General features: G+C 40.6%; 2 protein-coding genes across 2 annotated transcripts; both read left to right on the top strand.

Moving 5' to 3' along the window:
• Positions 1-7958: 7958 nt before the first annotated feature.
• Positions 7959-8906, top strand: LOC138080909 (olfactory receptor 1L4-like). The gene has a single exon (XM_068973798.1). The coding sequence runs from the start codon at positions 7971-7973 to the stop codon at positions 8904-8906; it is 936 nt and encodes a 311-aa protein (XP_068829899.1). The 5' UTR covers positions 7959-7970.
• A 16969-nt stretch (positions 8907-25875) lies between these two features.
• On the top strand, positions 25876-26817 carry LOC138083453 (olfactory receptor 1f45-like). Its single transcript, XM_068977328.1, has one exon. It carries the CDS (start codon positions 25876-25878, stop codon positions 26815-26817), a length of 942 nt encoding a protein of 313 aa, XP_068833429.1.
• Positions 26818-27732: the final 915 nt, after the last annotated feature.

The raw sequence follows: 27732 nt of genomic DNA, 5'->3' as shown, positions 1-27732 counted from the left end.
GACTAAACGGCTTAATATATGTGAAGTTCTTAGAGCAGTGTCTGGCACATGTAAGCACTGTGGAATAGTTAGCTATTATATGACCATGAGGAGAATATACATGGGGAGAGGCTGCAATGACTTGGGGGCCTCAAGGTGGAGAAGTCTGTGGGAGACATGGCCAGCTCAGCAGGGAAACACAAGATTTTTGTTTTCAAAAGAGCCACTTTAAGCATCTCTGATGGATCGGTATGTTGGGACAGAGGGAAGACAGTTACACACAAAAAGGATTTCAATAGGCATATTTGAAAAGTCCCCTCATCTTGACATCTAGAATTGAACAGCTGAGAAGGACTACAGAAAGCTTTAATCTAAGAGTGAAAACTATGCAGAAAGGAGAGGTTTCATAAAGATGAGGAAGGAAAGATCATCCTGAAAAGGGCCCTGCAGACCCCTCAGCAGGACTTCCCTGTTCAGGAGACTATACACATATGATCTTCATGCTGGCAGTGGGAAGATGCAAGATAAGGAGAAGTTGAATTCAAAAAAAAAAAAAAAGAGTGGGTTCAGGAAAGATTCTAAAATCAGGTCCTGATGCTCCAAGAGCACAGAGCTGCTGTTGGCTTAGAATCTGACAGAGCTGAGGTCCAGAGTCTCCACAACCATTTCCCCATAAAGGTGAGGAACGCACAAGCCTAAGGCTTTGGAACTGGAACAACAAGAAGGAAGGAAAATGAAAAGGTCCCAATGTGTGGGAGCAAAGGAGGGAGGAGGAGGAGCAGATCAGCAAGGATGCTGAAGGCAGTTGGCAGGAAGAGGAGGGCTGCTGACAAAGGACAGGCTGGCTTAGCTCTCCACCATAGAGATAGAGAACTCCAGGTTCAAGGCCAATAAGGATGGTTTGAGAAAGGAAGTCTGATAAAGTACTTTGAAACACACAATTTGAAATCAAGCATACCTGAGTTTGAATCTGTTTTATACAAGTTGAGTGATTCTCTGAACTTAAATTCTTTATAAAATGGGGAAATAATACTACTAACATCCTAGTTCTATTGTGAGGATTACATGAGACAAGAGCTAAGTGCAGAACCTGTCCAATAAATGCTAACTGAATTTTCCCCAGTTTAGTCACTCTTCAACTGTCCTTGCTCATTCTGGGGAGCAGTTGCATGGATGAGGTACAGCTTGGCACCCAAATATTACTCGCTAAACATTTGTATATTCTGTTCATAAAGTGCATTCTCTGCTCCAGCTTTGGACTCCCTGGTTTCATGTGGCTGATAGCTTGGAGATGGGTGCTGTTTTAGCAAGGAAGAGAAATCAATCAGTGATGACAAATGTCCACTAAGTAGAACTACTAAGGAAGAAAAATTGAGATGTATAGAAATAGTCTCTTTGTGCTATCAAGGAAGATAGTAAATACCTTTTAAGGGGGGATAGTGTGATTTCAAAGGCTTGCAAGTTTCCAGTCCCTCCTGCTCCTTCCCAACTACTACCTGATGACAAGCCCTACCAATCACCAAAATATCATTCTTCTAGCATCTTGTCATAGCAGTAATATTAAACACCTGTGGAAAGAGTCACCAAACTTTTCTACTCAACTATATTTGGCCGGTGACATAAAATGTTTTGTTACTAACCATAATCACTTTTATCTACAAAGTCCCATACCATGTAAAAGTGTGTTAGTACATATTATTTTGTTTAAATAATAGGCAAGTAGTGAAATAAAGTATTTAATTATTAATAAAATTGAGAGTGCATAACCTAATCAATTTATTATAATTGTGCTTTTGAAAATAATGAAAAGTGCTTCCATTTTTATTCTAAAACTGGCTATGAATCAAAACCCCATGCTTCTTAATCATCACAAAGCCTTGATAAAGAAGCATCCTACTTTCACCTTATGCAGGTTATGCAAAATAATCAGCATGGGAAAGAAGCTAAATATCTAGGAAGGGACATAGGCAGTTCATGTCTGAATTCTAGCATCTCATTCATTGACAGAGCATTTTCCCATCAGAGTCTCCAGATATGTAACATATGTAATGATCTGGCATCAAATAACACAAGCTTCTCTCCTCTAAGTGTGCTCTAGGGGCAACAAACAGGTACTGCAAATAAGTGGAACTGACTTTTACCCATGAGACTGCTCAACCAACTGCAGTCAAAATCATTGAAATCAAGGCTCTGCAATACGGCTTGCTTTTTTTTTTTTACAGCTTTATTGAAGTATAATTGATATACATATCTGCACATATTTAATGCAAACAATTTGATGTGGGGATGGTATGTGGTAATCTACCTATGTCTCCAAATGACAGGATCAGGCAGGCAAAAAGTTAAACCACGCCCATCTTATTGATGGGTACACTGAGGTGAAGGGTCCTGCTCAAGGCATGAGGAAAATACACTGTTATCAGTTTCAATAAGATGGGAAGGAGGCTCCCTACCTCCCAGAGGAAAGTCACACAGATATGGAGAATTCCAGGTTCAAGACCAACAAGGATGCGTTAGTCCTTCATCACCAGGGAAAAACACTGTCCCAGGAATGAGGCTGAAAGATACAGTGAACAAAATGGGGAAAGAGAACAGAGTGAAATGAATACATTTCCCCAAAGTGGGATGAAAGAACAATTGTCTCAGACTGGGAGTATCTATTACAAATTTCTGTGTTCATGACTTGGTATTTCATCTCTCAGAATGTATTATATACCGTAGAAACTCTCTCATAAGTACAAAATATTTATATACAAAAATATCCATTGTAACACTGTGATAAGAGAAAAATCACTGTGGATAGTATGACCCCATTTCTGAATATAATATGCATATAGATCCATGTAATGAAAAAACTAAAATATGCACACAAGTCCAGGTCTCTAAGAAGTGTAATTTCAGGGCCCTGTCACCTTTTAATTATAAAATTAATAAAAGAAACATGCATCCCTTATTTTTAAATGCAAACACATAAAATTAAATATGGAAAGAACTACCCACTACATCCGTTCATTCTCACTTCCGAAGGCAACTACACTATGTAAACACGCACTCCACAACAAACACAACATACGAAGGAGACAGTTTTCTTAACAAAAATGGGATTATTCTATATCCATTGTTCTGCAACTTGCTTTTGTCACTTAACAAAATATCGTAGGCAGTGGCGTAACACTGATAACACAGCTTACCAATGAATAGCTTCCACTCTGCCATCAGACTGCTTGAATTCAAACCTCAGCTCTACCATTTAGTTACTATGAGATCGGGAAAGCTACTTAACTTTGCTAAAGTCTGTTTTTTTATTTGTAAAATAGGGATATATTGGGTTGGCCAAAAGGTAAGTTCGAGTTTGTCCGTAACATCTTACATAACCAATCTTTTGGCCAATCCAATCATGCTTATCTCTTAGGATTTGGAGACAATAAAAGAGTCAAAAGATATACAATGTCCTTAACTAACTGTGTATGGTATGTATATGCTAAGTCACTTCAGTCGTATCCGACTCTGTGTAACCCCATAGACAGCAACCCACCAGGCTCTGCCGTCCCTGGGATTCTCCAGGCAAGAACGCTGGAGTGGGTTGCCATTTCCTTCTCTAATGCAAGAAAGTGAAAAGTGAAAGTGATCTCGCTCAGTCGTGTCGGACCCTCAGCAACCCTGTGGACTACAGCCTTCCAGGCTCCTCCGTCCATGGGATTTTCCAGGCAAGAGTACTGGAGTGGGGTTCCATTGAGTGCTATTAATCATATATGTGACTAACATTGCGTGTCTGCTCAGTCGCCTCTGACTCCATGGACCGTAGCTCACTGGGCTCCACTGTCCATGGGATTACCCTGGCAAGAATACTGGAGTGCATTGCCATTTCCTTCTCCAGGGGATCTCCCTGACAAAGGGATCCGACCTGCATCTCCTGAATCTCCTGCATTGGCAGGTGGATTCTTTACCACTGGGTCTCCTAGGAACAGCAACAGTAACACCTAGGAAGCCCTGACTAACATTAACCATCTAATTTCTTCAAAGACTGTGAGATATTAAGTAATGCGAATTCACTAACACTTGTTTCATTAACTCACCTATTGTGAATATTTAGGTTGCTTCCTCTGTGGTTTGTTTTATTTGTATAGTTGTATTTGATATTAGAAGCAATGCTACAATCAAAGTGTGTGTACGTATCTCTGTGCTATGGACAGATCTGTATAAATGGAATTACTGAATAAAGACATGAAGACTTTCAGTTCTTATAGAGACTACCAAAAGGTCTATACTGATTACCCTCTCACTCTCAGAGTATGTGTTGGTCTTCTTCATGTGTCTTGTTATATATACATATTTTTTTAATATTGCAGAATTTTCTGTACTCTTCAAAGGTTCTTTCACCTGCTCTAATAATAAAATCAGCGTGAGATAAATTAATGGAAAAATCAAATTTAATTTCATTTGTATGAGAACTTCACATACATGACAGGGTCAGAGATCTCACATACATTGGAGGTTAAAAGACAGAAAGGTCCAATGAAGACTATGTTCCATCCTGAGCTAAGAATTGCTATAGAAGTCTGGGACTCTCAAGAATAGCAGAGTCATCCACAAGACAATAAGAAGAGCAGATGTTGGGTGGTTGTGTGTTTGTCCTGCCATACAGATGGGACCACTTAGATAAAATTCCTCTCTGATAATAAATCTTCCATTTCAATTCTAAATAGTAAAGCTGGGAACAGCAGTTTTTCTTGAGTCCAATGGGTCTCCGTTGACTTGAGTTCAAATTAATCTACAGGCCAAAATGATCCAGGGGAGTCTGTTCTGAACCTCTACACAATCTCACGGGTATAAATTGCAATTCAGTCTAATTTCTATTTTCTGATTACCAATAAGGTTGAACACCTCCTTATAAGTTTTCTTTGGTAAATGTGTTGCTGATGTTTTCTCTGAGTCAATAGTTTATATTTTAGCTTTCCCTATGGTTTCTTTTGGAGTAATGCTCACATTCATGCCTCTACATTTTATTTCTGTCTTAAAATGGCAACCCCCTTCTGAGACTACAAAATATTCTCTTTTATTTTTAGCTATTTTATGGTTCAAATTTTTTTACTCTTAAATTGTTCATTCATATGAGCTTTATTTATGTATAAGTGAGATACTATAGAAATCTAGCCTTATTTTTTCAAAACATTGAGCCAATTGTCATAAGCATCACTTTTTAAATAGTTCTTCCTTTCTCCATTGCTATGAAATAAATCTTTATTATGTATTCATTTCCACATAGAGCTAGCTGTACGTATATGTATAAATACAGGTATACAAAATTCTTAATGTTGAACCATTGATTTGATTTTCTGTGTGTATAATTATATTTCTATTTTTCATTATGCCATGCTATGATTTTTGGTTAGAAAAGTTCTCCATCATTATTCCATTTTTTCAGTTGTTTTTCTTTGTCCATTATACCCCTAGATGAATTTTAGAATGGCCTTTTCAAATTCTGTTAAATATTCCCCTGGGGTGTTTTTAGTAAATTGAATTTCCTTGGCTTGAGAAAAATTTTCTTTTTTCAGCTTCATTGAGATTTCACAGATAACAATGTATATTTAAGGTGTACAACATGGTGATTTGATCCAGTTACATGTCTCAAAATGATTAACACAGTAGGGTTAATTAAAATACCCATCACCTCACATAATTACCATTTTTATTTGGGGGATCGGAACATCTAAGATCCACTCCCTTAAGCAGAATGGTGATTACCAGGGGCTGAAGGGATGGGGAATTGGGCATTAGCACCATAGTATTAGTATATAACACTGTAGTGTTAACTTTAGTCATCAGGCTGTACATTAGATCCACAGCTATTTCATCTTATAATTGAAAGTTTGTACCTGTTAGTTGACATCTGCCGTTTCTCTCAGCTCCCAGTACTTGGCAACCACCACAATACTGTTTCTATAAGCTTGTGCTTTTTAGAGTCAGCCGTTGGACAAAAGGAAACCCTGCCATTCACAGCATGAATGGAACTTGAGGGCATTTTGCTAAATGAAAGAGTCAAAGAAAGATAAATAACTGTATGATAAAACTTACATGTGGAATCTAAGAATTAGCATTTTTAAATAGTGAATCTTCCATTTTTAGCAATATGACTAAAATTTATTCTATTTATTCAGTTCCTTGTCTTGTGTTCTGTTATAGTTTCTTCATATAGCTCTTCATCATCTCTTTTTCCCCTCCTCAGGTATACCCTAAACATTTTTCAGATTTTCTTACCATTGTCAGTTGTAAGTTTTTTTTCCATTACATATTTCTACCATAGAAATAGAAATTTTTCTAATAACCATTTACTGCTGAATAAATAAATAATAAGAGCTACATTTGGCTTATTTATTCACTTATTTATTTTTGGCTGTTTGGGCCTTCATTGCTATGCACGGGCTTTCTCTACTGGTGGCAAGCAGGGGCGACTCTCCTGCCGCAGTGCACAGGTTTCTCGTTGTGGTGGCTTCTCTTGCTGCTGAGCAGGGCCTCTGAGGTGCACAGGTTTCAGTAACTGCAGTGTGCGGGCTCAGTAGTTGTGGTGCACGGGCTTAGTTGCTCCACAGTATGTGGGATCGTCTTCGACCAGGGATGGAACCTATGTCCCCCGTATTGGCATGCAGATTCTTAACCACTGACCACCAGGAAATCCCAGGAAGAGTATTAATATTTGTATATTTATTTGGTACTTGGCAATTTTGCTGAAATCTACACAGGATTCAGCAGTTTTCAGGTGACTGTCTTGGATTTCTTTAGATATACAATCAAACTACTTAAAAATAATGACAATTTAATTTTTCTAATGTTTATGCCTTCTGTTTATGCCTTGCTGGGTCAGACTATCATCTGAACAGTGTAGCTTAATAGGGTTAACACAGATCATTCTTGCCAGTCTTTTCCATGACACTATGAGAATGGGACTCTTACATACAGCATTTGAATTTCCTATAATATTAGAATGTTTAGAACAAGAACTTCACACTTTCTTAATCAGAAAATTCAATATATTGAAAAGATTAATCTTGGTAATATAGGCCATTCCTGATAATATAACTATTTGGAGTGGCATCTCTGAACCAAAAACCTAGAATCTGAGCATCAAGGACATGTTCAGTTCAGTTCAGTTCAGTCGCTCAGTTGTGTCCGACTCTTTGCGACCCCATGAATCGCAGCACGCCAGGCCTCCCTGTCCATCACCAACTCACGTCCATCGAGTCAGTGATGCCATCCAGCCATCTCATCCTCTGCCGTCCCCTTCTCCTCCTGCCCCCAATCCCTCCCAGCATCAGAGTCTTTTCCAATGAGTCAACTCTTCGCATGAGGTGGCCAAAGTACTGGACATGTTAGACAAATGGAAATGCTTAAATAAACATTAAGCAGGTTTTGCTCCAAAGCCATAAAAAAATTCTCATCTAAATTCTGTGGATACTGAGAAGCATGGATGAAATTCAATGCTCACTTTTGTCCCATCCCCACTACCACCACCACCTCTGGACATATGAACAGGAGAGGATCCAAATGAGAGGACCTCATTCATTGGTACCTCTTGAATGAAAGCATCCTGATTCAAGGTGGGACCCAGCAGACTTTTCCCCTACAACAACAAGAAAAAAAAGGCAGGGAGGGGTGAGGATTAAGGATATTGGTCAAGCAAAAACCTAGAACAACCTAAGAATCTTTCAAAAGAGAACTCAAAAAAGTTATGCTCCATAGATGTTTCTAAGAACACCTGGGAAAACCTTAGCTTCTCTTTTAGGGAATAGCTTGGAATTGTTTACCTTTACCCTTGTTGGGTTTTATCCCCTGATCTCTGTAGTCTCTTGAAATAAGTATTCTTTAAAATCCTAACAAAAAGCAGTGGGCTTCATTTTTTTAATAGGCTGGAGTTTAAGCAAGAGCCATCTTCATCAAATTGCCCTTGCATCTCTCCCACAGGGCCTCCAAACCCTAACCAAGAGGTCAAGGACATGGATATGAAGAACTACAGCTGCAGCAACTCAGGCTTTATCCTCCTGGGCATCTCTTCCAACCCCCAGATGCAGAAACCCCTCTTTGCTGTCTTCCTCATCATGTACCTGATCACCCTGGTGGGGAATGGACTCATCATCCTGGCCATCCACTCTGACTCCCGGCTCCACACCCCTATGTACTTTTTCCTCAGCAACCTGTCCTTCATGGATATCTGCTTCACAACAGTCATTGTGCCCAACATGCTGGTGAACTTACTCTCAGAGACAAAATTCATCTCCTATGTGGGCTGCCTGGTCCAGATGTACTTCTTCATGGCCTTGGGGAACACTGACAGCTACCTGCTGGCCTCAATGGCCATAGACCGGCTGGTAGCCATCTGCAACCCCTTCCATTATGGTGTGGTCATGAGCCCACGGCGTTGCCTCCTCCTGTTGCTGGGTTCGTGCACCATCTCTCACCTGCACTCCATGCTGCGTGTGCTACTCATGTCCCGCCTGTCTTTCTGTGCCTCCCATGTCATCAAGCACTTCTTTTGTGATACCCAGCCGGTGCTCAAGCTCTCCTGCTCTGACACTTCAGCCAGCCAGATGGTGGTCATGACCGAGACCCTGGCTGTCATTGCCACCCCTTTCCTGTGCATTCTCTTCTCCTACCTGAGAATCATCGTCACTGTGCTCAAAATCCCCTCTGCGTCTGGGAAGTGGAAGGCCTTCTCCACCTGTGGCTCCCACCTCACTGTGGTGGTTTTCTTCTATGGGAGTGTCATCTATGTCTACTTCAGGCCACTGTCCATGTACTCAGTGGTGAAGGACCGGGTAGCCACAGTTATGTACACAATAGTGACACCCATGTTGAACCCTTTCATCTACAGCCTGAGGAACAAAGATATGAAGAAGGGTTTAAGGAAATTAAGGGACCAAGTTTACTCATAGAAAAAACAAAAAGATTACAAGTCATAACTGGGTGATGACCTAAGAGATGATCAGGTTATCTTTGCTTTGTACCCATTTTTCACTTGGTACCCAAAGAGGTGATAAGAAGTGGTGTTGAATCACAGTAAGAGTATTGAACTGGAAACCAGATCATTCAGTCTCTATAAATGACCTTGACCAGATACGTGTTCAATACCAAGCTAGTACTGCTAAGAATTTTGATTTCAGGAAAACAGTTTCTGCTACCCATACAGTGGGGGAACGTTATTGGCAAGTAATTCCCTCATACGCTTGACAATGAGTGAGTGAGTGAAGTTGCTCAATCACGTCCAACTCTTTGCAACCTCATGGACTGTATAGCCCACCAGGCTCCTCCATCCATGGAATTTTCTAGGCAAGAGTACTGGAGTGGATTGTCATTTCCTTCTCCAGGGGATCTTCCCGACCCAGGGATTGAACCCGGGTCTCCCTCATTGCAGGCAGGTGCTTTACCGTCTGAGCCACCAAGGAATCCCTTACAGTAGGGGAAAGTTATTGGCAAGTAATTCCCTTATAAGCTTGACAGTAGTCAGTACTTAAGGAACTGTAAAACTCTATTACTATTTATAAGACATTACACAGACTTCATAAATTTGGATAGAAGAAATTTAATAAAAAGAAGAAATGGACAGAGTTTTTCAAATAGTGGAAACCATTCAAGCAGGTAGAGGCAAGAAACATTGCTAAAATGTCCATAATATATGAAGTGATCTACAGATTCACTGAAATTTCTATTAAATCCTAAAATCCCAATTACTCTCTTAAAGAAATAGTCAACAAAATCCTAAAATTTATATGGAACTATAAAGGACTCAAAATGTAAAAAACAATCTTGAGAATGAAAAACAAAGCTAGAGGTCTCACTTCATGATTTCAAAATATATTACATGACTTCAAACTATATTACAAAGCCACAGGAATCAAAACAGTATAGTACTGGCATAAAGATCAATGGAACAGAAGAGAGAACCCAGAAATAAAACGAAGTATATACCATCAACTAATTTTCAATAGAGTCATCAAGAATATAGAATAAAGAGAGGAGAGCCTCTTCAATAAACAGTTGTTCTTGTCTTGTTGAAAATGCCATTGCTATCTGTATATTGCTTTGTGTAGTATGGACATTTTAACAATATGAGTTCATGAGTACCGTATATCTTCACATTTGTTTGTGTCATCTTTAGTTCCTTTCATGAGTGCTTTTCAAGTGCAGGTCTTTCATCTTCCTGGTTAAATTTATTCCTAGGTATTTTACTCTTTTTGATGCAATTAAAGTAGGATTATTTTCTTAATATCTCTTTCTAGCAGTTTGTTTTTAGTGTACAGAGAAGAAACAGATTTCTGCATATTTATTTTGTATTTAAGATAAACTCAGCTTGGTTTTAGTACTTCTGTGGTTTTATTAATTTTGTTTATATACCATATAATCTCTCTAATATCATTATCATCTAATAAATTGTTGTTTTGAAATCTGGTATTAAAAAAAAAAAAGAAATCTGGTATTTTTGTGGCCCCTATATGGAAACCCAGGAAGAAGGAAGTACATTTTATCTTGTTTGATAATAATGTTAGTATTTTTTAATTTTTCAAAATTTCTCTGTTTCAAAATCTTATTGAAATCTCTAAGTATTTTATAATTTAAGTTTTAAAAATATTTGTTAGATTTTAATATTCTATTTACATTTTTCTTATATTTTCTTATACTTAACAGTTGGCTGAAATTGGATCATTGGCTCAAAAGAAGGCAATACAAGAAAATTCACTTTCTCAACCCACACTGCACTATCTACATTTAAAACTACTAAAACAGATCTGGATAAAGATGGCGGAGGAATAGGACGGGAAGACCACTCTCTCCCTCACTAATTCCTCAAAAGAACATTTCAACGCTGAGCAAACTCCACAAAACAACCTCTGTAGGCTGGCAGAGGACAGCAGGCAACCAGAAAAGCAGACCATTGTCTTCAAAAACAGGTAGGGATAAATATAAACGACGAAAAAGGAGACAAAGGAGGTGGGGAGGGAACTCCGTCCCGGGAAGGGAAGCCCGTCCCGGGAAGGGAAGCCCGTCCCGGGAAGGGAATTTTAAGAAGAGAGGTTTCCAAACACCAGGAAACACTCTCCCTGCCGAGTCTGTGGCGAGTCTTGGAAACCCAGAGGGCAACGTAACAGGAAGGAAAAATAAAGAAATAATTAAAACCAAGAGATTACAAGCCCAACAGTAACTCCCCCAGCGGAAAAGCAGCACAGACGCCTGCATCCGCCATTGGGAAGTGGGGGCAGGGCAGGGACTCGCCGGAGGCGCGGGCTGCAGTGCTTTGTAAGAATCGGGCAGGAACGCCCCACGCGCAACCAGAACGATCTAACTTGCGCTAGCAAACCAGACTGTGGGATAGCTACAGCACGAAAAGCTCGAACATAAGACGCCGCCAGGACCGAGCACAGAACAAAGGACGGAACGGAAAAAGCCGGCTGCAGACCATCCCCCGCCGGGGACAGGCAGCCAGAGCCGTAAGGACTGGAAAGGGGCAATTGCAGACCCGGAGAGACTTTACTTACCTAACTGCAAGCGGGCTTCTTTGCTAAGACTTCTGGGGGTGCTGGACAGTCACAATCTGCCTCACGGGGGACGCCAGCGGTCCACCCAGAAAGTTGAGCAGCAGCGACAGAAAAGGTGACAAGCCGCGGCGATCACGCTCGCCAAACTCCTGAGCTACTCGGACCTGGGAAGGGCACAAAGCGCAGTCCCAGCCGAATCTGTGCCTCGGAGGGCTGCCTGAGCGCCAAACATGAGCGGCTTGGACCGGGAAGTGCACGCAGCCTAGGGCCAGCCCCAGACGGTTCCCGGCTGTGCATAGTAGAGCCGGAGCGGTTTGTGCGCCGCGAGAAGGGACAGGTCAAGCGGGGCTGTGACACTGAGAGCACACGACAGCGCTATTAGTTTGCGGCATTCCCCCTCCCCACAGCGCGACTGAACTAGTGAGCCTGAAAAACCAGCAAACGGAAGAAGTTAAACAGAGGGAACCACCTTGGAAGTGATCCCACACGGCCCAAAACATCAGAGAAGAGCCAGATATATTTTTACTATTTTAAAAATCATTCCTTTTTTTTTTTTTTTTCTTTCTTTTTTTTTTTCTCTTTTTTTTTTCCTAACCTTTTTTTTAATTGTTAAATCTTCTATTTCTCCTCTAATTTTTATTACTATAACCTATTATTACTATTTTTTTAAAAAAAAAAAGACTTTTTTTTTTTTTTTTAAGGCAAACACCATATATAGCCTTTGGATGGTTGTTGGTGGGGTTTTTGTTTGTTTGTTTGTTTTGTTTTTTTTTTGTTTGCTTGTTTTTTTTTTTAATAATTCTTGGTTTTTTTTTCTTTCTTTCTTTCCTGCTTTTTCCTTCTGCTTCTTTTCTTTAATATTGTATTTTTGAAAATCCAACCTCTACTCTAGATTTTTAACCTTTGCTCTTAGGTTTTTGTTGTCAATTATGTTCATTTAAAAACCCAAACTTCACGACCCAAGTTTACCTGAGAGCGAGATTACTGGCTTGACCACTCTCTTCTCCTATAGACTCTCCTTTTTCTCCACCAGGTGGCCTCTGTCTCTTTTCTCCCCCATCTCTTCTCTATCCAACTCTGTGAATCTCTGTGTGTTCCAGACAGTGGAGAACACCTAAGGAACTGGTTACTGGCAGGATTTGTCTCTCTCCTTCTCATTCCTCTCTCTTATCCTCCTGGCCACCTCTGTCTACTTCCTCCCTCTCCTCTTCCCTGTATAACTCCGTAAATACCTGAGCGGGCCAGACTATAGAGCGCACATAAGGAAGTGACTACTGCCTAGCTTGCTCTCTCCTCTTTTGATCTCACCGCATCTCATTCCAGTTACCTCTAACTACCCCCTCCATCTTCTCTTCTCCTTGTAACTCAGTGAACCTCTCTGAGTGTCCCTCAATGTGGAGAAACTTTTCATCTTTAACCTAGATGTTTTATCATCGGTGCTGTATAGATGGAGAAGTCTAGAGGCTACTGTAAAAACTGAAGACCAGAAGCAGGAGGCTTAAATACAAAACCTGAAAACATTAGAGAACTCTTGAATTCAGGGAACATTAAGCAATAGGAGCTCATCAAATGCCTTCATACTTACACTGAAACCAAGCTCCACCCAAGGGCCAACAAGTTCCAAAACAAGACATATCACTCAAATTCTCCAGCAACACAGGAACACTCCCCTGAGCTTGAATATACAGGCAGCTCAAAATTATTCCAAAACCTTTGATGTCTCATAACCCATCACTGGTCACTCCACTGCACTCCAGAGAGAAGAAACCCAGCTCCACCCACCGGAACTCCAAGATAAGCCTCCCTAACCAGGAAACCTTGACAAGCCACTGATAGAACCCCACCCACAGTGAGGAAGCTCCATAATAAAGAGAACTCCACAAATCACCAGAATATAAAAAGACCACCCCAAACGCAGCAATATAACCAAGATGAAGAGACAGAGGAATACTCAGCAGGTAAAGGAACAGGAGAGTTGCCCACCAAACCAAACAAAAGAGGAAGAAGTAGGGAATCTACCTGAGAAGGAATTCCGAATATTGATAGTGAAAATGATCCAAAATCTTGAAATCAAAATGGAATCACAGATAAATAGCCTAGAGACAAGGATTGAGAAGATGCAAGAAAGGTTTAACAAGGACCTAGAAGAAATAAAAAAGAGTCAAAATATAATGAATAATGCAATAAATGAGATCAGAAACACTCTGGAGGCAACAAATAGTAGAATAACGGAGGCAGAAGATAGGATTAGTGAAATAGAAGATAGAATGGTAGAAATAAATGAATCAGAGAGGAAACAAGAAATACGAATTAAAAGAAACGAGGACAATCTCAGAGACCTCCAGGACAATATGAAACGCTCCAACATTCGAATTATAGGAGTCCCAGAAGAAGAAGACAGAAAGAAAGATCATGAGAAAATCCTTGAGGAGATAATAGTTGAAAACTTCCCTAAAATGGGGAAGGAAATAATCACCCAAGTCCAAGAAACACAGAGAGTTCCAAATAGGATAAACCCAAGGCGAAACACCCCAAGACACATATTAATTAAATTAACTAAGGTCAAACACAAAGAACAAATATTAAAAGCAACAAGGGAAAAACAACAAATAACACACAAGGGGATTCCCATAAGGATAACAGCTGATCTTTCAATAGAAACTCTTCAGGCCAGGAGGGAATGGCAAGACATACTTAAAGTGATGAAAGACAATAACCTACAGCCCAGATTACTGTACCCAGCAAGGATCTCATTCAAATACGAAGAAGAAATCAAAAGCTTTACAGACAAGCAAAAGCTGAGAGAATTCAGCACCACCAAACCAGCTCTCCAACAAATTCTAAAGGATATTCTCTAGACAGGAAACCGAAAAGGGTGTATAAACCCGAACCCAAAACAATAAAGTAAATGGTAACGGGATCATACTTATCAATAATTACCTTAAACGTAAATGGGTTGAACGCCCCAACCAAAAGGCAAAGACTGGCCGAATGGATACAAAAACAAGACCCCTCTATATGTTGCTTACAAGAGACCCACCTCAAAACAAGGGACACATATAGACTGAAAGTGAAGGGCTGGAATAAGATATACCACGCAAATAGAGACCAAAAGAAAGCAGGAGTGGCAATACTCATATCTGATAAAATAGACTTTAAAACAAAGGCTGTGAAAAGAGACAAAGAAGGTCACTACATAATGATCAAAGGATCAATCCAAGAAGAAGATATAACAATTATAAATATATATGCACCCAATATAGGAGCACCGCAATATGTAAGACAAATGCTAACAAGTATGAAAGGGGAAATCAACAATAACACAATAATAGTGGGAGACTTTAATACCCCACTCACACCTATGGACAGATCAACTAAACAGAAAATTAACAAAGAAACGCAAACTTTAAATGATACATTAGATCAATTAGACCTAATTGATATCTATAGGACATTTCACCCCAAAACAATGAATTTCACCTTTTTTTCAAGTGCTCATGGAACCTTCTCCAGGATAGATCACATCCTGGGCCATAAATCTAAACTTGATAAATTCAAAAAAATCGAAATCATTCCAAGCATCTTTTCTGACCATAATGCATTAAGATTAGATCTCAATTACAGGAGAAAAACTACTAAAAATTCCAACATATGGAGGTTGAACAACACACTTCTGAATAACCAACAAATCACAGAAGAAATCAAAAAAGAAATCAAAATATGCATAGAAACTAATGAAAATGAAAACACAACAACCCAAAACCTGTGGGACACTATAAAAGCAGTGCTAAGAGGAAAGTTCATAGCAATACAGGCATACCTCAAGAAACAAGAAAAAAGTCAAATAAATAACCTAACTCTACAACTAAAGCAACTAGAAAAGGAAGAATTGGAGAACCCCAGAGTTAGTAGAAGGAAAGAAATCTTAAAAATTAGGGCAGAAATAAATGCTAAAGAAACAAAAGAGACCATAGCAAAAATCAACAAGGCCAAAAGCTGGTTCTTTGAAAGGATAAATAAAATTGACAAACCACTAGCCAGACTCATCAAGAAGCAAAGAGAGAAAAATCAAATCAATAAAATTAGAAATGAAAATGGAGAGATCACAACAGACGACACAGAAATACAAAAGATCATAAGAGACTACTATCAGCAGTTGTATGCCAATAAAATGGACAATGTGGAAGAAATGGACAAATTCTTAGAAAAGTACAATTTTCCAAAACTGAACCAGGAAGAAATAGAAAATCTTAACAGACCCATCACCAGCACGGAAATTGAAACTGTAATCAGAAATCTTCCAGCAAACAAAAGCCCAGGTCCAGACGGCTTCACAGCTGAATTCTACCAAAAATTTCGAGAAGAGCTAACACCTATCCTACTCAAACTCTTCCAGAAAATTGCAGAGGAAGGTAAACTTCCAAACTCATTCTATGAGGCCACCATCACCCTAATACCAAAACCTGACAAAGATGTCACAAAAAAAGAAAACTACAGGCCAATATCACTGATGAACATAGATGCAAAAATCCTCAACAAAATTCTAGCAATCAGAATCCAACAACATATTAAAAAGATCATACACCATGACCAAGTGGGCTTTATCCCAGGGATGCAAGGATTCTTCAATATCCGCAAATCAATCAATGTAATTCACCACATTAACAAATTGAAAAATAAAAACCATATGATTATCTCAATAGATGCAGAGAAGGCCTTTGACAAAATTCAACATCCATTTATGATAAAAACTCTCCAGAAAGCAGGAATAGAAGGAACATACCTCAACATAATAAAAGCTATATATGACAAACCCACTGCAAACATTATCCTTAATGGTGAAAAATTGAAAGCATTTCCCCTAAAGTCAGGAACAAGACAAGGGTGTCCACTTTCACCGCTACTATTCAACATAGTTCTGGAAGTTTTGGCCACAGCAATCAGAGCAGAAAAAGAAATAAAAGGAATCCAAATTGGAAAAGAAGAAGTAAAACTCTCACTGTTTGCAGATGACATGATCCTCTACATGGAAAACCCTAAAGACTCCACCAGAAAATTACTAGAGCTCATCAATGAATATAGTAAAGTTGCAGGATATAAAATCAACACACAGAAATCCCTTGCATTCCTATACACTAATAATGAGAAAGTAGAAAAAGAAATTAAGGAAACAATTCCATTCACCATTGCAACAAAAAGAATAAAATACTTAGGAATATATCTACCCAAAGAAACTAAAGACCTATATATAGAAAACTATAAAACACTGATGAAAGAAATCAAAGAGGACACTAATAGATGGAGAAATATACCATGTTCATGGATTGGAAGAATCAATATAGTGAAAATGAGTATACTACCCAAAGCAATTTACAAATTCAACGCAATCCCTATCAAGCTACCAGCCATATTTTTCACAGAACTAGAACAAATAATTTCAAGATTTGTATGGAAATACAAAAAACCTCGAATAGCCAAAGCAATCTTGAGAAAGAAGAATGGAACTGGAGGAATCAACTTGCCTGACTTCAGGCTCTACTACAAAGCCACAGTCATCAAAACAGTATGGTACTGGCACAAAGACAGACATATAGATCAATGGAACAAAATAGAAAGCCCAGAGATAAATCCACACACATATGGACACCTTATCTTTGACAAAGGAGGCAAGAATATACAATGGAGTAAAGACAATCTCTTTAACAAGTGGTGCTGGGAAAACTGGTCAACCACTTGTAAAAGAATGAAACTAGATCACTTTCTAACACCGCACACAAAAATAAACTCAAAATGGATTAAAGATCTAAATGTAAGACCAGAAACTATAAAACTCCTAGAGGAGAATATAGGCAAAACACTCTCAGACATAAATCACAGCAGGATCCTCTATGATCCACCTCCCAGAATTCTGGAAATAAAAGCAAAAATAAACAAATGGGATCTAATTAAAATTAAAAGCTTCTGCACAACAAAGGAAACTATAAGCAAGGTGAAAAGACAGCCTTCTGAATGGGAGAAAATAATAGCAAATGAAGCAACTGACAAACAACTAATCTCAAAAATATACAAGCAACTTATGCAGCTCAATTCCAGAAAAATAAACGACCCAATCAAAAAATGGGCCAAAGAACTAAATAGACATTTCTCCAAAGAAGACATACGGATGGCTAACAAACACATGAAAAGATGCTCAACATCACTCATTATCAGAGAAATGCAAATCAAAACCACAATGAGGTACCACTTCACACCAGTCAGAATGGCTGCGATCCAAAAATCTGCAAGCAACAAATGCTGGAGAGGGTGTGGAGAAAAGGGAACCCTCCTACACTGTTGGTGGGAATGCAAACTAGTACAGCCACTATGGAGAACAGTGTGGAGATTCCTTAAAAAATTGCAAATAGAACTACCTTATGACCCAGCAATCCCACTGCTGGGTATACACACCGAGAAAACCAGAATTGAAAGAGACACATGTACCCCAATGTTCATCGCAGCACTGTTTATAATAGCCAGGACATGGAAACAACCTAGATGTCCATCAGCAGATGAATGGATAAGGAAGCTTTGGTACATATACACGATGGAGTATTACTCAGCCGTTAAAAAGAATTCATTTGAATCAGTTCTGATGAGATGGATGAAACTGGAGCCGATTATACAGAGTGAAGTAAGCCAGAAAGAAAAACACCAATACAGTATACTAACACATATATATGGAATTTAGAAAGATGGCAATGACGACCCTGTATGCAAGACAGGAAAAAAGACACAGCTGTGTATAACGGACTTTTGGACTCAGAGAGAGAGGGAGAGGGCGGGATGATTTGGGAGAATGGCATTCTATCATGTATACTATCATGTAAGAATTGAATCGCCAGTCTATGTCTGACGCAGGATACAGCATGCTTGGGGCTGGTGCATGGGGATCACCCACAGAGATGTTATGGGGAGGGAGGTGGGAGGGGGTTTCATGTTTGGGTACACATGTAAGAATTAAAGATTTTAAAATTTAATAAAAAAAAAAAATTTAAAAAAAAAAAAAATAAAACTACTAAAACAAATGAAACTGACATATTAAAAGTTTTCTGAGTCATGAAAGGGAGAAGTCTACCCCAGAGAAATTGGGTAACCCTGTAAATAAGAAATTTAAAAATGACAAAGCCATCTGTTCTTTGACTTTATAAATATTAATGACTTACATTATTGTGCCATATAAAGCAAATAGTATTTTGATGCCAGTTAAGTTGTAACATTGTTTTAAGTCCAATTGTTTGGCATTTAAAGAAAAAGGAAGTGAATATTTTAAACATGAGTATTAGGAGCACTCTGGGTTAAAAATTGTATTATGTATAATTCACTACAATAAAAAAATCAAAATTGCTTTTTCTAGTCCTTCAAATTGGAAATGAGAAAGCCATTAAGGCATCTTACAGGCTAACTAAGCTTCTTCCTGGGTAAGTACACACAACAGTTGAGAAACAAATCTTGTTCCAGTTGACATGGCTGAATGCCTGCTGGATGAAAAGCCAGTAAAAAGAACCGCAGCTCTGTCATTCTCTGATACAGTAACTCATCAAATTAAAGATTTTGCTGCAAACATTAAGACTGAGGTTCTATCTGGACTGCAGAATTGCACTTTAGCCTTAAAAATGGATGAAACAAATATGCTACAAGATGGATGAACCTTGAAGACGCAAGTGAAATAAGCCAGATGCAAAAGGGCAAACACTCTATGATTCCACTTCTAAGAGATACTTAGAATCATCAAATTCATAGACAAATGGCAGAACAATAGTTTCCAGGGGCTGGAGACAGGGAGCAATGAAGAGTTCTTGCTCAATGGGTACAGAGTTTCCATATAGAATAAAAAAGCTCTGGAGATGATGGTGATGATGGTTGCATCACAGTGTGAATGTGCTTACTGCCACTTAATACATTTTAAAATGGTTACAATCGTAAACTTTAAGTAATGTATAGTTTTTTAAGTGTTTGTTTTAATGGACGGATTGAAAAGTGTGGTTATATTAGCACCAACTAATCTGCAAAGAACTTTTATATGAAGACCTGAACTCTTCTCTTGATACATTCTCCTCCACATCTTGGGAGAAGCCCCAGGCTTTCTATATGCATTTGCCTGTCTCCTTAAAAATCACTAGAACAATAAGCAACTAATTATCTGGAACACTAAGAAAAACACTGCCATGGTCGCTTGAGTTTCCTTGGTTTCCACTGAGAGGTCCTACTTCTCTCCAAGCATAGTGTTTAATGAGCTCCCTGGGGTTGATAACTGGGGAGGCTGCCTGGCCTCTTGGGATGAAGTCACGTGCAGGACAGTCAGATACTCCCAGGGCCCCATCCTATCCCTTAACATCTGAGGAACCTGAAGGAGTCAGGTGGTGGATAGGTGGGGATGGATGAAAGGTTCATGATTCCAGTGCCAGGGGCTACACGGAGGAGTCACCTCTCAGAAGTGAGAAGACTAGTCACTTCAGGAATTCATAACTTCAACTCTAGGCTGAGGCAACCATCACAGGCACTCAGTATTGCCGGTCTTGGCACCTCTCTCCAGAATCTGGGGCTTTTTCCTTTTATTAGCCTGATTTGAACATTCCTTCAATGCCTCAAGCCCTCCAATCCACCTCTAGCCATCAAGGTCAAGAGGGATGAGGAGAAGCTACTGAGACCCCCACACACACACACAAAGACTACCCTGGAGGTCACCATCCCTTACCTGAGTAAGTGTCTTGTATCTTCAACCATATTCAACCTAGAATATGTCTACCTTGGAGGGTCAGAAACATTAAAGCCCTCCTATCTGATATATTCATTTTTACAGAGAAGGGAAACAAGTTGCCCAATTACATGCAGCAAATTAATGCCATAGCTGGGCTACAAGACAGGTCATCTGTTCCTCATCAATCTGCATCCCTCATTTCTTTATCCGAGAATCTCAAAACTCCTCCACACACCTCTGTCTCCCTTCTCCATTCACAAAAAGGAGGAGGACTGGCTATGAATGAGTGAAACTCCAAGCAAAGGGATCAACTCTTTCAGAGAAACAGCGTAGGTGCTCTGAAGCTGATGGGCCAAAGTTCAGCTTCCATCATTCCAGCCTGCCTACAGAATGTCCCCAAAGCCAGTCTTGTATCAAATAAAAGTCTACCTCAATGGCTTTACCACAGCCTCAGAGCAGCACGGGGACACCACCTCAAGAGCTTCCTGGGTGAGATCTGAAACCAGCCCTGCCCCCACTCCCACCCATACACGGAGGGCAGGGAGAGAAGAAAGAGGCAGATGGATGGGTAGGTGACAGTTTTAGTAAGCCAGGGAACTTACAAGGTTTTCTTGCATGGCCTTAAGAGGAAGAGATCTCCACACCTTCCTGCCAGAATCTTAACAGTTTATACAGAGGCCTTAACTGGTTCAGTCTGTGTATCAACAGATGATCCCAACATATCCTGCTCTCTAAGGCTGTCTCCTTGGAACAGCTCCTATTGTGGGAACAGTAGACAGAGTGTAGTTGCCAAGGAAAGGTTGGGGGAGGAGCCTTTGATTGCCCAGGTTCAACTCCAAGAGCCAAGCAGCAGTCATATCCTCCCAATGACCTTTCCCAACTCCTGGACTGTCACACTAGTCCTGCAGCTCACTGATGGTACAGCACTAAATAACCAACTTTGTTCTTGAGGCTTCAACTGTTGTTCAGTCACTAAGTCATGTCTGACTCTTTGCGATCCCATGGACTATAGCAGGCCAGGCTTCCCTGTCCTTCACCATCTCCCAGAGTTTACTCAAGCTCATGTCCATTGATTCAATGATGCCATCCAACCATCTCATCCTCTGTTGTCCCCTTCTTCTCCTGCCCTCACCCTTTCCCAGCATCGGGGTCTTTTCTAGTGAGTCGGCTCTTCACATCAGGTGGCCAAAGGATTGGAGCTTCAACTTCAGCATCAATCCTGGCATCAATTTGCAGAGGCTGTCTGCAAGTTGATCATGTAGAGTAGAATTTGATTTTGAAACTTTTCTTCGGCACTCAAAGCTTGTCTTCAAAATTATCTATCCTTTGTAAAAGAATCTGTAAAACACATGAAGGCAGAATTTTTCTAGGTAAAGAGGAAGAATCCTCAGGCCCCTGGGTCTGTCTGTTCACACTATGCCTCACCAGTGACCTATCTGTCACATGGGAGTGTCAACCATGGGGTAAAGGAAGACAGGATGAGATGTGGAGGGAGGATTTGAAGCTGTGTCCTGGGGAGGGCCAGAGGAGGCAAGAGACAGATGACATGGAAAAGGGCAGCTGTCCTCTTCCCCATCCTTCCCACTGTCTCAGCTCAGAAACAGCCTGCCTTGGTATCAAGGGGGATGCGTAGAAATAACGAGAAGAGCTGGGGAACTGACAGTCTGTTACACCACATCAGACGGCTTTTGAGTAAGTGAAAAATACTGCATGAAGAAAGGTCATCTGGCTTTGCTGAGCTATCTGAAACCACACTCAGTGACCATCTGATCCTGGGCTGGCTGTCAGTACCAGGCCCCTTAATTTATCTGTCACTGCAGCAGGAAAGACTCTACAGAGCAGGAAGCCCACTAGAATCTCTGTTCCTTTCCCTTCTCTGACCAGGAAATTCTCATACATCCCATTCTGCAGCTCTCCGTGCTTTGATCTTGCTCCCCTTTCAGTGGTCATCTCATTATTTTACACACAATCACACTCTTCCTCACTTTCTTTTACCTTAACCAGCTTAACCAGTTATTATATATTAAGTATGAGAATTATTGGGCTTCCCTGGTGCTTCAGTGGTGAAGAATTCACTTGCCAATGCAGGAGAAGCAGGTTCAATCCATGAGTCAGAAAGATCCCCTGGAGAAGGAAATGGAAGCCCACTCCAATATTCTTGCCTGGAAAATCCCATGGACAGAGGAACCTGTTAGGCTACAGTCCATAGGGTCACAAAAACTGTCAGATATGACTTAGCAACAGAACATCTTGAGAATTATGATTTTTCATTGTTTTTTATATTACTTCTATCATTATATATTATTTATATAATACAAATTTTATAGCACACACTCTTTAACAAAGCACTTTCACTCCTTTTCAAAGACATGTTCACCCACTTGATGCCCATGACATTCTGATGGAAATAGGCATTGTACTTCCATATTTTCATGAGAAAAATAAACTAGGCACAAAGACTTTTCAGGGGAAGCAACTGGTAAGTAACTAAACCAGGAGTAGAACCCAAATCCTGTACTATTTCCACTAATTCTCCTGATTCAAAGAATCTGATTCAGGTCCCCATGCAACATGTCCCAGGCATTCAAGTGGCTGTCAAAGTTGCTTATTCTAATTTTGTGTGCACTCAGTCACCAAGCTGTGTCAGAGTCTTTTGGGACCCCATGGACTGTAGCCCACCAGGCTCCAATGTCCATGGGATTTCCCAAGCAAGAATATTGGAGTGAGTTGCCATTTCCTTCTCCGTGGGATCTTCCCAACCCTGGGATTAAACCCGTGTCTCTTACATCTCCTGCATTGGCAGGCAGAGTCTTTATCACTGAGCCACCCGGAAAACCTATTCTGAATTTACTCTGCAGATGAAGTCTGCAAGTACTTCATAGGGAGAGAATTAGTATAGTTTAGTGGCTAAGAACAGGACCCTGAAACAAAACTGCTCTGGGTTGGAATTATAACCACTTACTAGTTGTATAATCTTGGGCAAGTTATTGAACATCTCTTAATGGCTGTGTAATTGCTTCTTCATCTGTATAGCGTGGGAGTTCTTAGGTGGATTAAATCATCGTACAGTGCCTAGCACATGGCAAATACTTTCATTGTGTTCAGTATTATTTTTCTTTTAAAATCTGTTTACTGTTTTTTTATTGAAGGATAATTGCTTTATAGGATTTTGTTGTTTTCTGTCAAACCTCAACATGAAGCAGCCATGGGTATAATATATCCTCTCCCTTTTGAACCTCCCTCCCATCTCCCTCCCCATCCCACCCCTCTAGGTTGATACAGAGCCCTGTTTGAGTTTTCTGAGACATACAGCAAATTCCCGTTGGCTATCTATTTTACACATGGTGATGTAAGTTTCCATGTTACTCTTTCCATACACCTCACCCTCTCCTCCCCTCTCCCCATGTCCATAAGTCTATTCTCTATGTCTGTTTCTCCATTGCTGCCCTGGAAATAAGTTCTTCAGTACCATTCTTCTAGTTCTATATATGTGTGTTAGAATATACTTATCTTTCTGACTCACTTCACTCTGTATAAAAGGCTCTAGGTTTATCCACCTCATGAGAACTGACTCAAAGACATTCCTTTTTATGGCTGAGTAATATTCCATTGTGTATATGTACCACAGCTTCTTTATCCATTCATCTGTTGATGGACATCCAGGTTGCTTCCATGTTCTAGCTATTGTAAGTAGCGCTGCAATGAACAATGGGATACATGGGTCTTTTCAATTTTGGTTTTCTCAGGGTATAGGCCTAGGAGTGGGATTGCTGGGTCATATGTGGCTTTATTCCTAGTTTTTTAAGGAATCTCAATACCATCTTCCATAGTGGCTGTATCAATTTACATTCCCACCAACAGTGTAAGAGTGTTCCCTTTTCTCCACACCCTCTCCAGCATTTATTGTTTGTAGACTTTTTGATGATGGCCATTCTGACTGGTGTGAGGTGATATCTCATTGTCGTTTTGATTTGCATTTCTCCAATAATGAGTGATGTTGAGCATCTTTTCATGCGTTTGTTAGCCATCTATATGTCTTCTTTGGAGAAATGTCTGTTTAGGGCTTTTTCCCACTTTTTCATTGGGTTGTTTGTTTTTCTGGTATTGAGTTATACAATCTGCTTATATATTTTGGAAATTAATCCTTTGTCAGTTGTTTCATTTGCTATTATTTTCTCCCATTCTGAGGGTTGTCTTTTCACCTTGCTTATAGTTTCCTTTGCTGTGCAAAAGCTTTTAAGTTTAATCAGTACCTTTTAACCACAAGGATACAATGGTGAACCAGGGAATACAGTGTTGAATAGCCAATCAGATCCCTGGAAGATGTCCTTGGAGAAGAAATACCCTGGCCCTCTCCTATGTCAATCAGGTCTCCTGATAGGAGAAATCATCTTGATCCAAAGCACTTTGTGGAGAAAAATATGCTACTGGAACCTATGCCATTGTATCTTAGGAAAGTGCCAAGAGAGATGCAGACTGTAGGGATCCTTTCCAATGATGCATAAATTTTCATTTAAGGACTTGAAACATTTTTAAAAAATTAGTTCTCAGTGTCCTTGAATGTAGACTTCTCATCTTTTATATATCTTTTTCACTCTTTATCAGCAATCACTGAGAGACATCTGCAGATTACTTCCTGTGTTCGCTTCTGGAAATAATCCTGATTGTAGGAAAGGTGGACAGCAGGAACCCAAGTCCAGGCACAGAATGACTGACTCAGCCTCAGGTAGTTCTGCCTGATAACCAGGATCTGATCCTGGGTGTGAGGGCTGATAGTTGGTTTCTGATCTTATTCCACTGCAGCTGAGTCTCCACCTTTATAATTGCTGAGCAGAGAGACAATTCCTTTCCGACAGGGGTCCTGCTTTGTTCTCTGGCTCCTCTGTGCCAGTTTTCAGATTAGAATCCAGCTCCTGAAGCCCAGAACCTTGCTATCCAGGCCTCTCACTGTTATCTGCCAGCCTACTTACTCCATTTATACAGTTCTTATGCTCAGATGACAATTTATGACAACTCTGATCTACTGTCAATACACTCACCTGTTACTTCCATGATGACTTCCTGAATGAAACAAAAAGTTTAGCCCAACCAAACAGGTGCTCTCTCCTGGTGCCAAAAAGTGGTCTCCCCCTATGCCACACAACTCCAGAAACTGGTTCTGTCCCCGTACCATAAAGTTTCATCTCCTTGAGGGTTGTAGACTTTCCAATTTCATGACACTCATAAAGTGATTGTTACTCAAACCCCCAAATGCAGTTCATAAACTTTTCCCAAAGAGAGTGGAGCTAGGAAAACCATCTATGGGATGTATATGTTTTCTCATGGAGAAGTTAATATAATATTCTGATATTTGTTTTGAGGAAACAAAAAAGAATTCCTCTCCAAAACAGAATAGCCTGAGGAGGTAAATATCATATTTTCTGTCTTTATGGATTAAGGTAATGAAAGTTCTGGAGGTGACTTTGTGCCATGTGTCAGTCAGTGACAGAGCCAGGATGGAAAGCCAAACATGTGTGATGCTAAAATCCATATGCCTGTCAACTATACCAGCCACTCATCAGAATTCAGAACTGGAGATTCCAAGCCAGGACTCATGCCTAGCATTCCTTTAGATTTTCCACTTGCGGGACAGCAATGACAAGAGGAAACCAGAGCCACATTACTGAATTCCTCCTTCTGGGACTGACCAGTGACCCCAAACAGCAGGTGTGGCTCTTTGCCAGCTTTCTGGTAATGTACCTGGTCAATGTGGGAGGCAACTCAGTCATCATTGCAGCCATCCGAGGGGATGTCCGCCTCCATACCCCCATGTACTTCTTCCTCTCCAACCTATCTTTTGTGGACATCTGCTTTACAAACGTCATTGTGCCACAGATGCTGGCAAACATGCAGAGCAAGAACAAGAAGGTCCCCTTCACCCAGTGTCTGACCCAGATGTATTTCTTTGTGGCCTGTGCAATCACTGACAGCTTCCTCCTGGCTGCCATGGCCTTGGACCGCTACGTGGCCATCTGCCACCCACTACATTACACCACCACCATGAACCCCAGACGCTGCTTCCAGCTCGTGACAGCGTCCTGGCTGGTGTCCCACCTCCACTCCCTCACCCACACCATCCTTATGGCCCACCTCTCCTTCTGTGGGCCCAACGTCATCCACCACTTCTTCTGTGATGTCCAGCCTCTGCTGATGCTCTCCTGCTCTGACACCTCTGTCAATGAGCTCTTGGCCTTCACAGAGGGCTCCTTGGTGATCATGAGTCCCTTCATCTTCATTACTGTCTCTTATGTCTATATCACCCGTGCTGTTCTGAGAGTCCCTTCCGGGAGAGGCAGGTACAAGGTCTTCTCCACCTGTGGGCCCCATCTCATGGTTGTGGCATTATACTATGGGACTGCCATCTCAGTGTACATCCGCCCCTCATCCACCTACTCAGTGACAAAGGACCGGGTGGTCACTGTCATTTACACTGTGGTAATCCCCATGCTGAACCCTTTTATCTATAGCCTTAGGAACAGGGACATGAAGCAAGCCTTGAGAAAGCTGGCTAGGAGAAAAGAACAGAATAAGCATTGAAGACAGAATGGGAAGGTAGTCTGAAATTGCATAAATATATCATCCCTCATCAAACTTCTTCCCATCTATTCATTTACTTATATTGGTATAGAGTTACAGTTTCCTGCTTTGTCTAGTGAGTTATAAGCTATTACTTCTGTGCCTGTTGATGTTTCCACCATTCTCTGAGCACTTTCTTGCCTTCTATCACATCAAGATATTCCAGACTCATCTTGCACTTTCTCTGCTCCAGTCCTGAAGTCAGCCATTTCTCTAAAAAACAGGTTTCCCAACATGGATGTCAGCTTCACTCTGTGAAGACTCTCATAGTGAGGTAGGGGATAAATGGACCTCAGGCTGAGCAGCTGAAATCTATCCCTTGTAGACAGATGCTCAAAGATAAAGTTAATGGTGGGAGCAGTTCAGTTCCATTCAGTTGCTCAGTTGTGTCCGACTCTTTGCTACCCCACGGACTGAAGCACACCAGGCTTCCTTGGCCATAACCAACTCCCAGAGCTTACTCAAACTCATGCCCATCAGGTCAGTGATGACATCCATACAACCATCTCATCTTCTGTCACCCCCTTCTCCTCCTGCCTTCAATCTTTCCCAGCATCAGGGTCTTTTCCAAGGAGTCAGTTTCTCACAGGTGGCCAAAATATTGGAGCTTCAGCATCAGTCCTTCCAATGAACATTCAGGACTGATTTCCTTTAGGATCGACTGGTTGGATCTCCTTGCAGTCCAAGGGACTCTCAAGAGTCTCAAGAGGAAGGAGAAGCTGAATCCTGCTTTGATAAGAGATAAAGAGACCACACATTTCTCATTCTTGAGGTCAAGGAGACCTTCCAAATTACACATGTGCAGAAAGGTTCCTCAGGGGTCAGAGAAGGGAGGGGACACCAGATAATAATATGTTTTGTAATGTCCCAGAAACC

The sequence above is a fragment of the Capricornis sumatraensis genome, chromosome 1, assembly GCF_032405125.1.
Source record: "Capricornis sumatraensis isolate serow.1 chromosome 1, serow.2, whole genome shotgun sequence".
Taxonomy (NCBI): Eukaryota; Metazoa; Chordata; class Mammalia; order Artiodactyla; family Bovidae; genus Capricornis; species Capricornis sumatraensis.
Note: the sequence above shows the minus strand (reverse complement) of the source record. Positions and strands in the feature narration are given on the sequence as shown.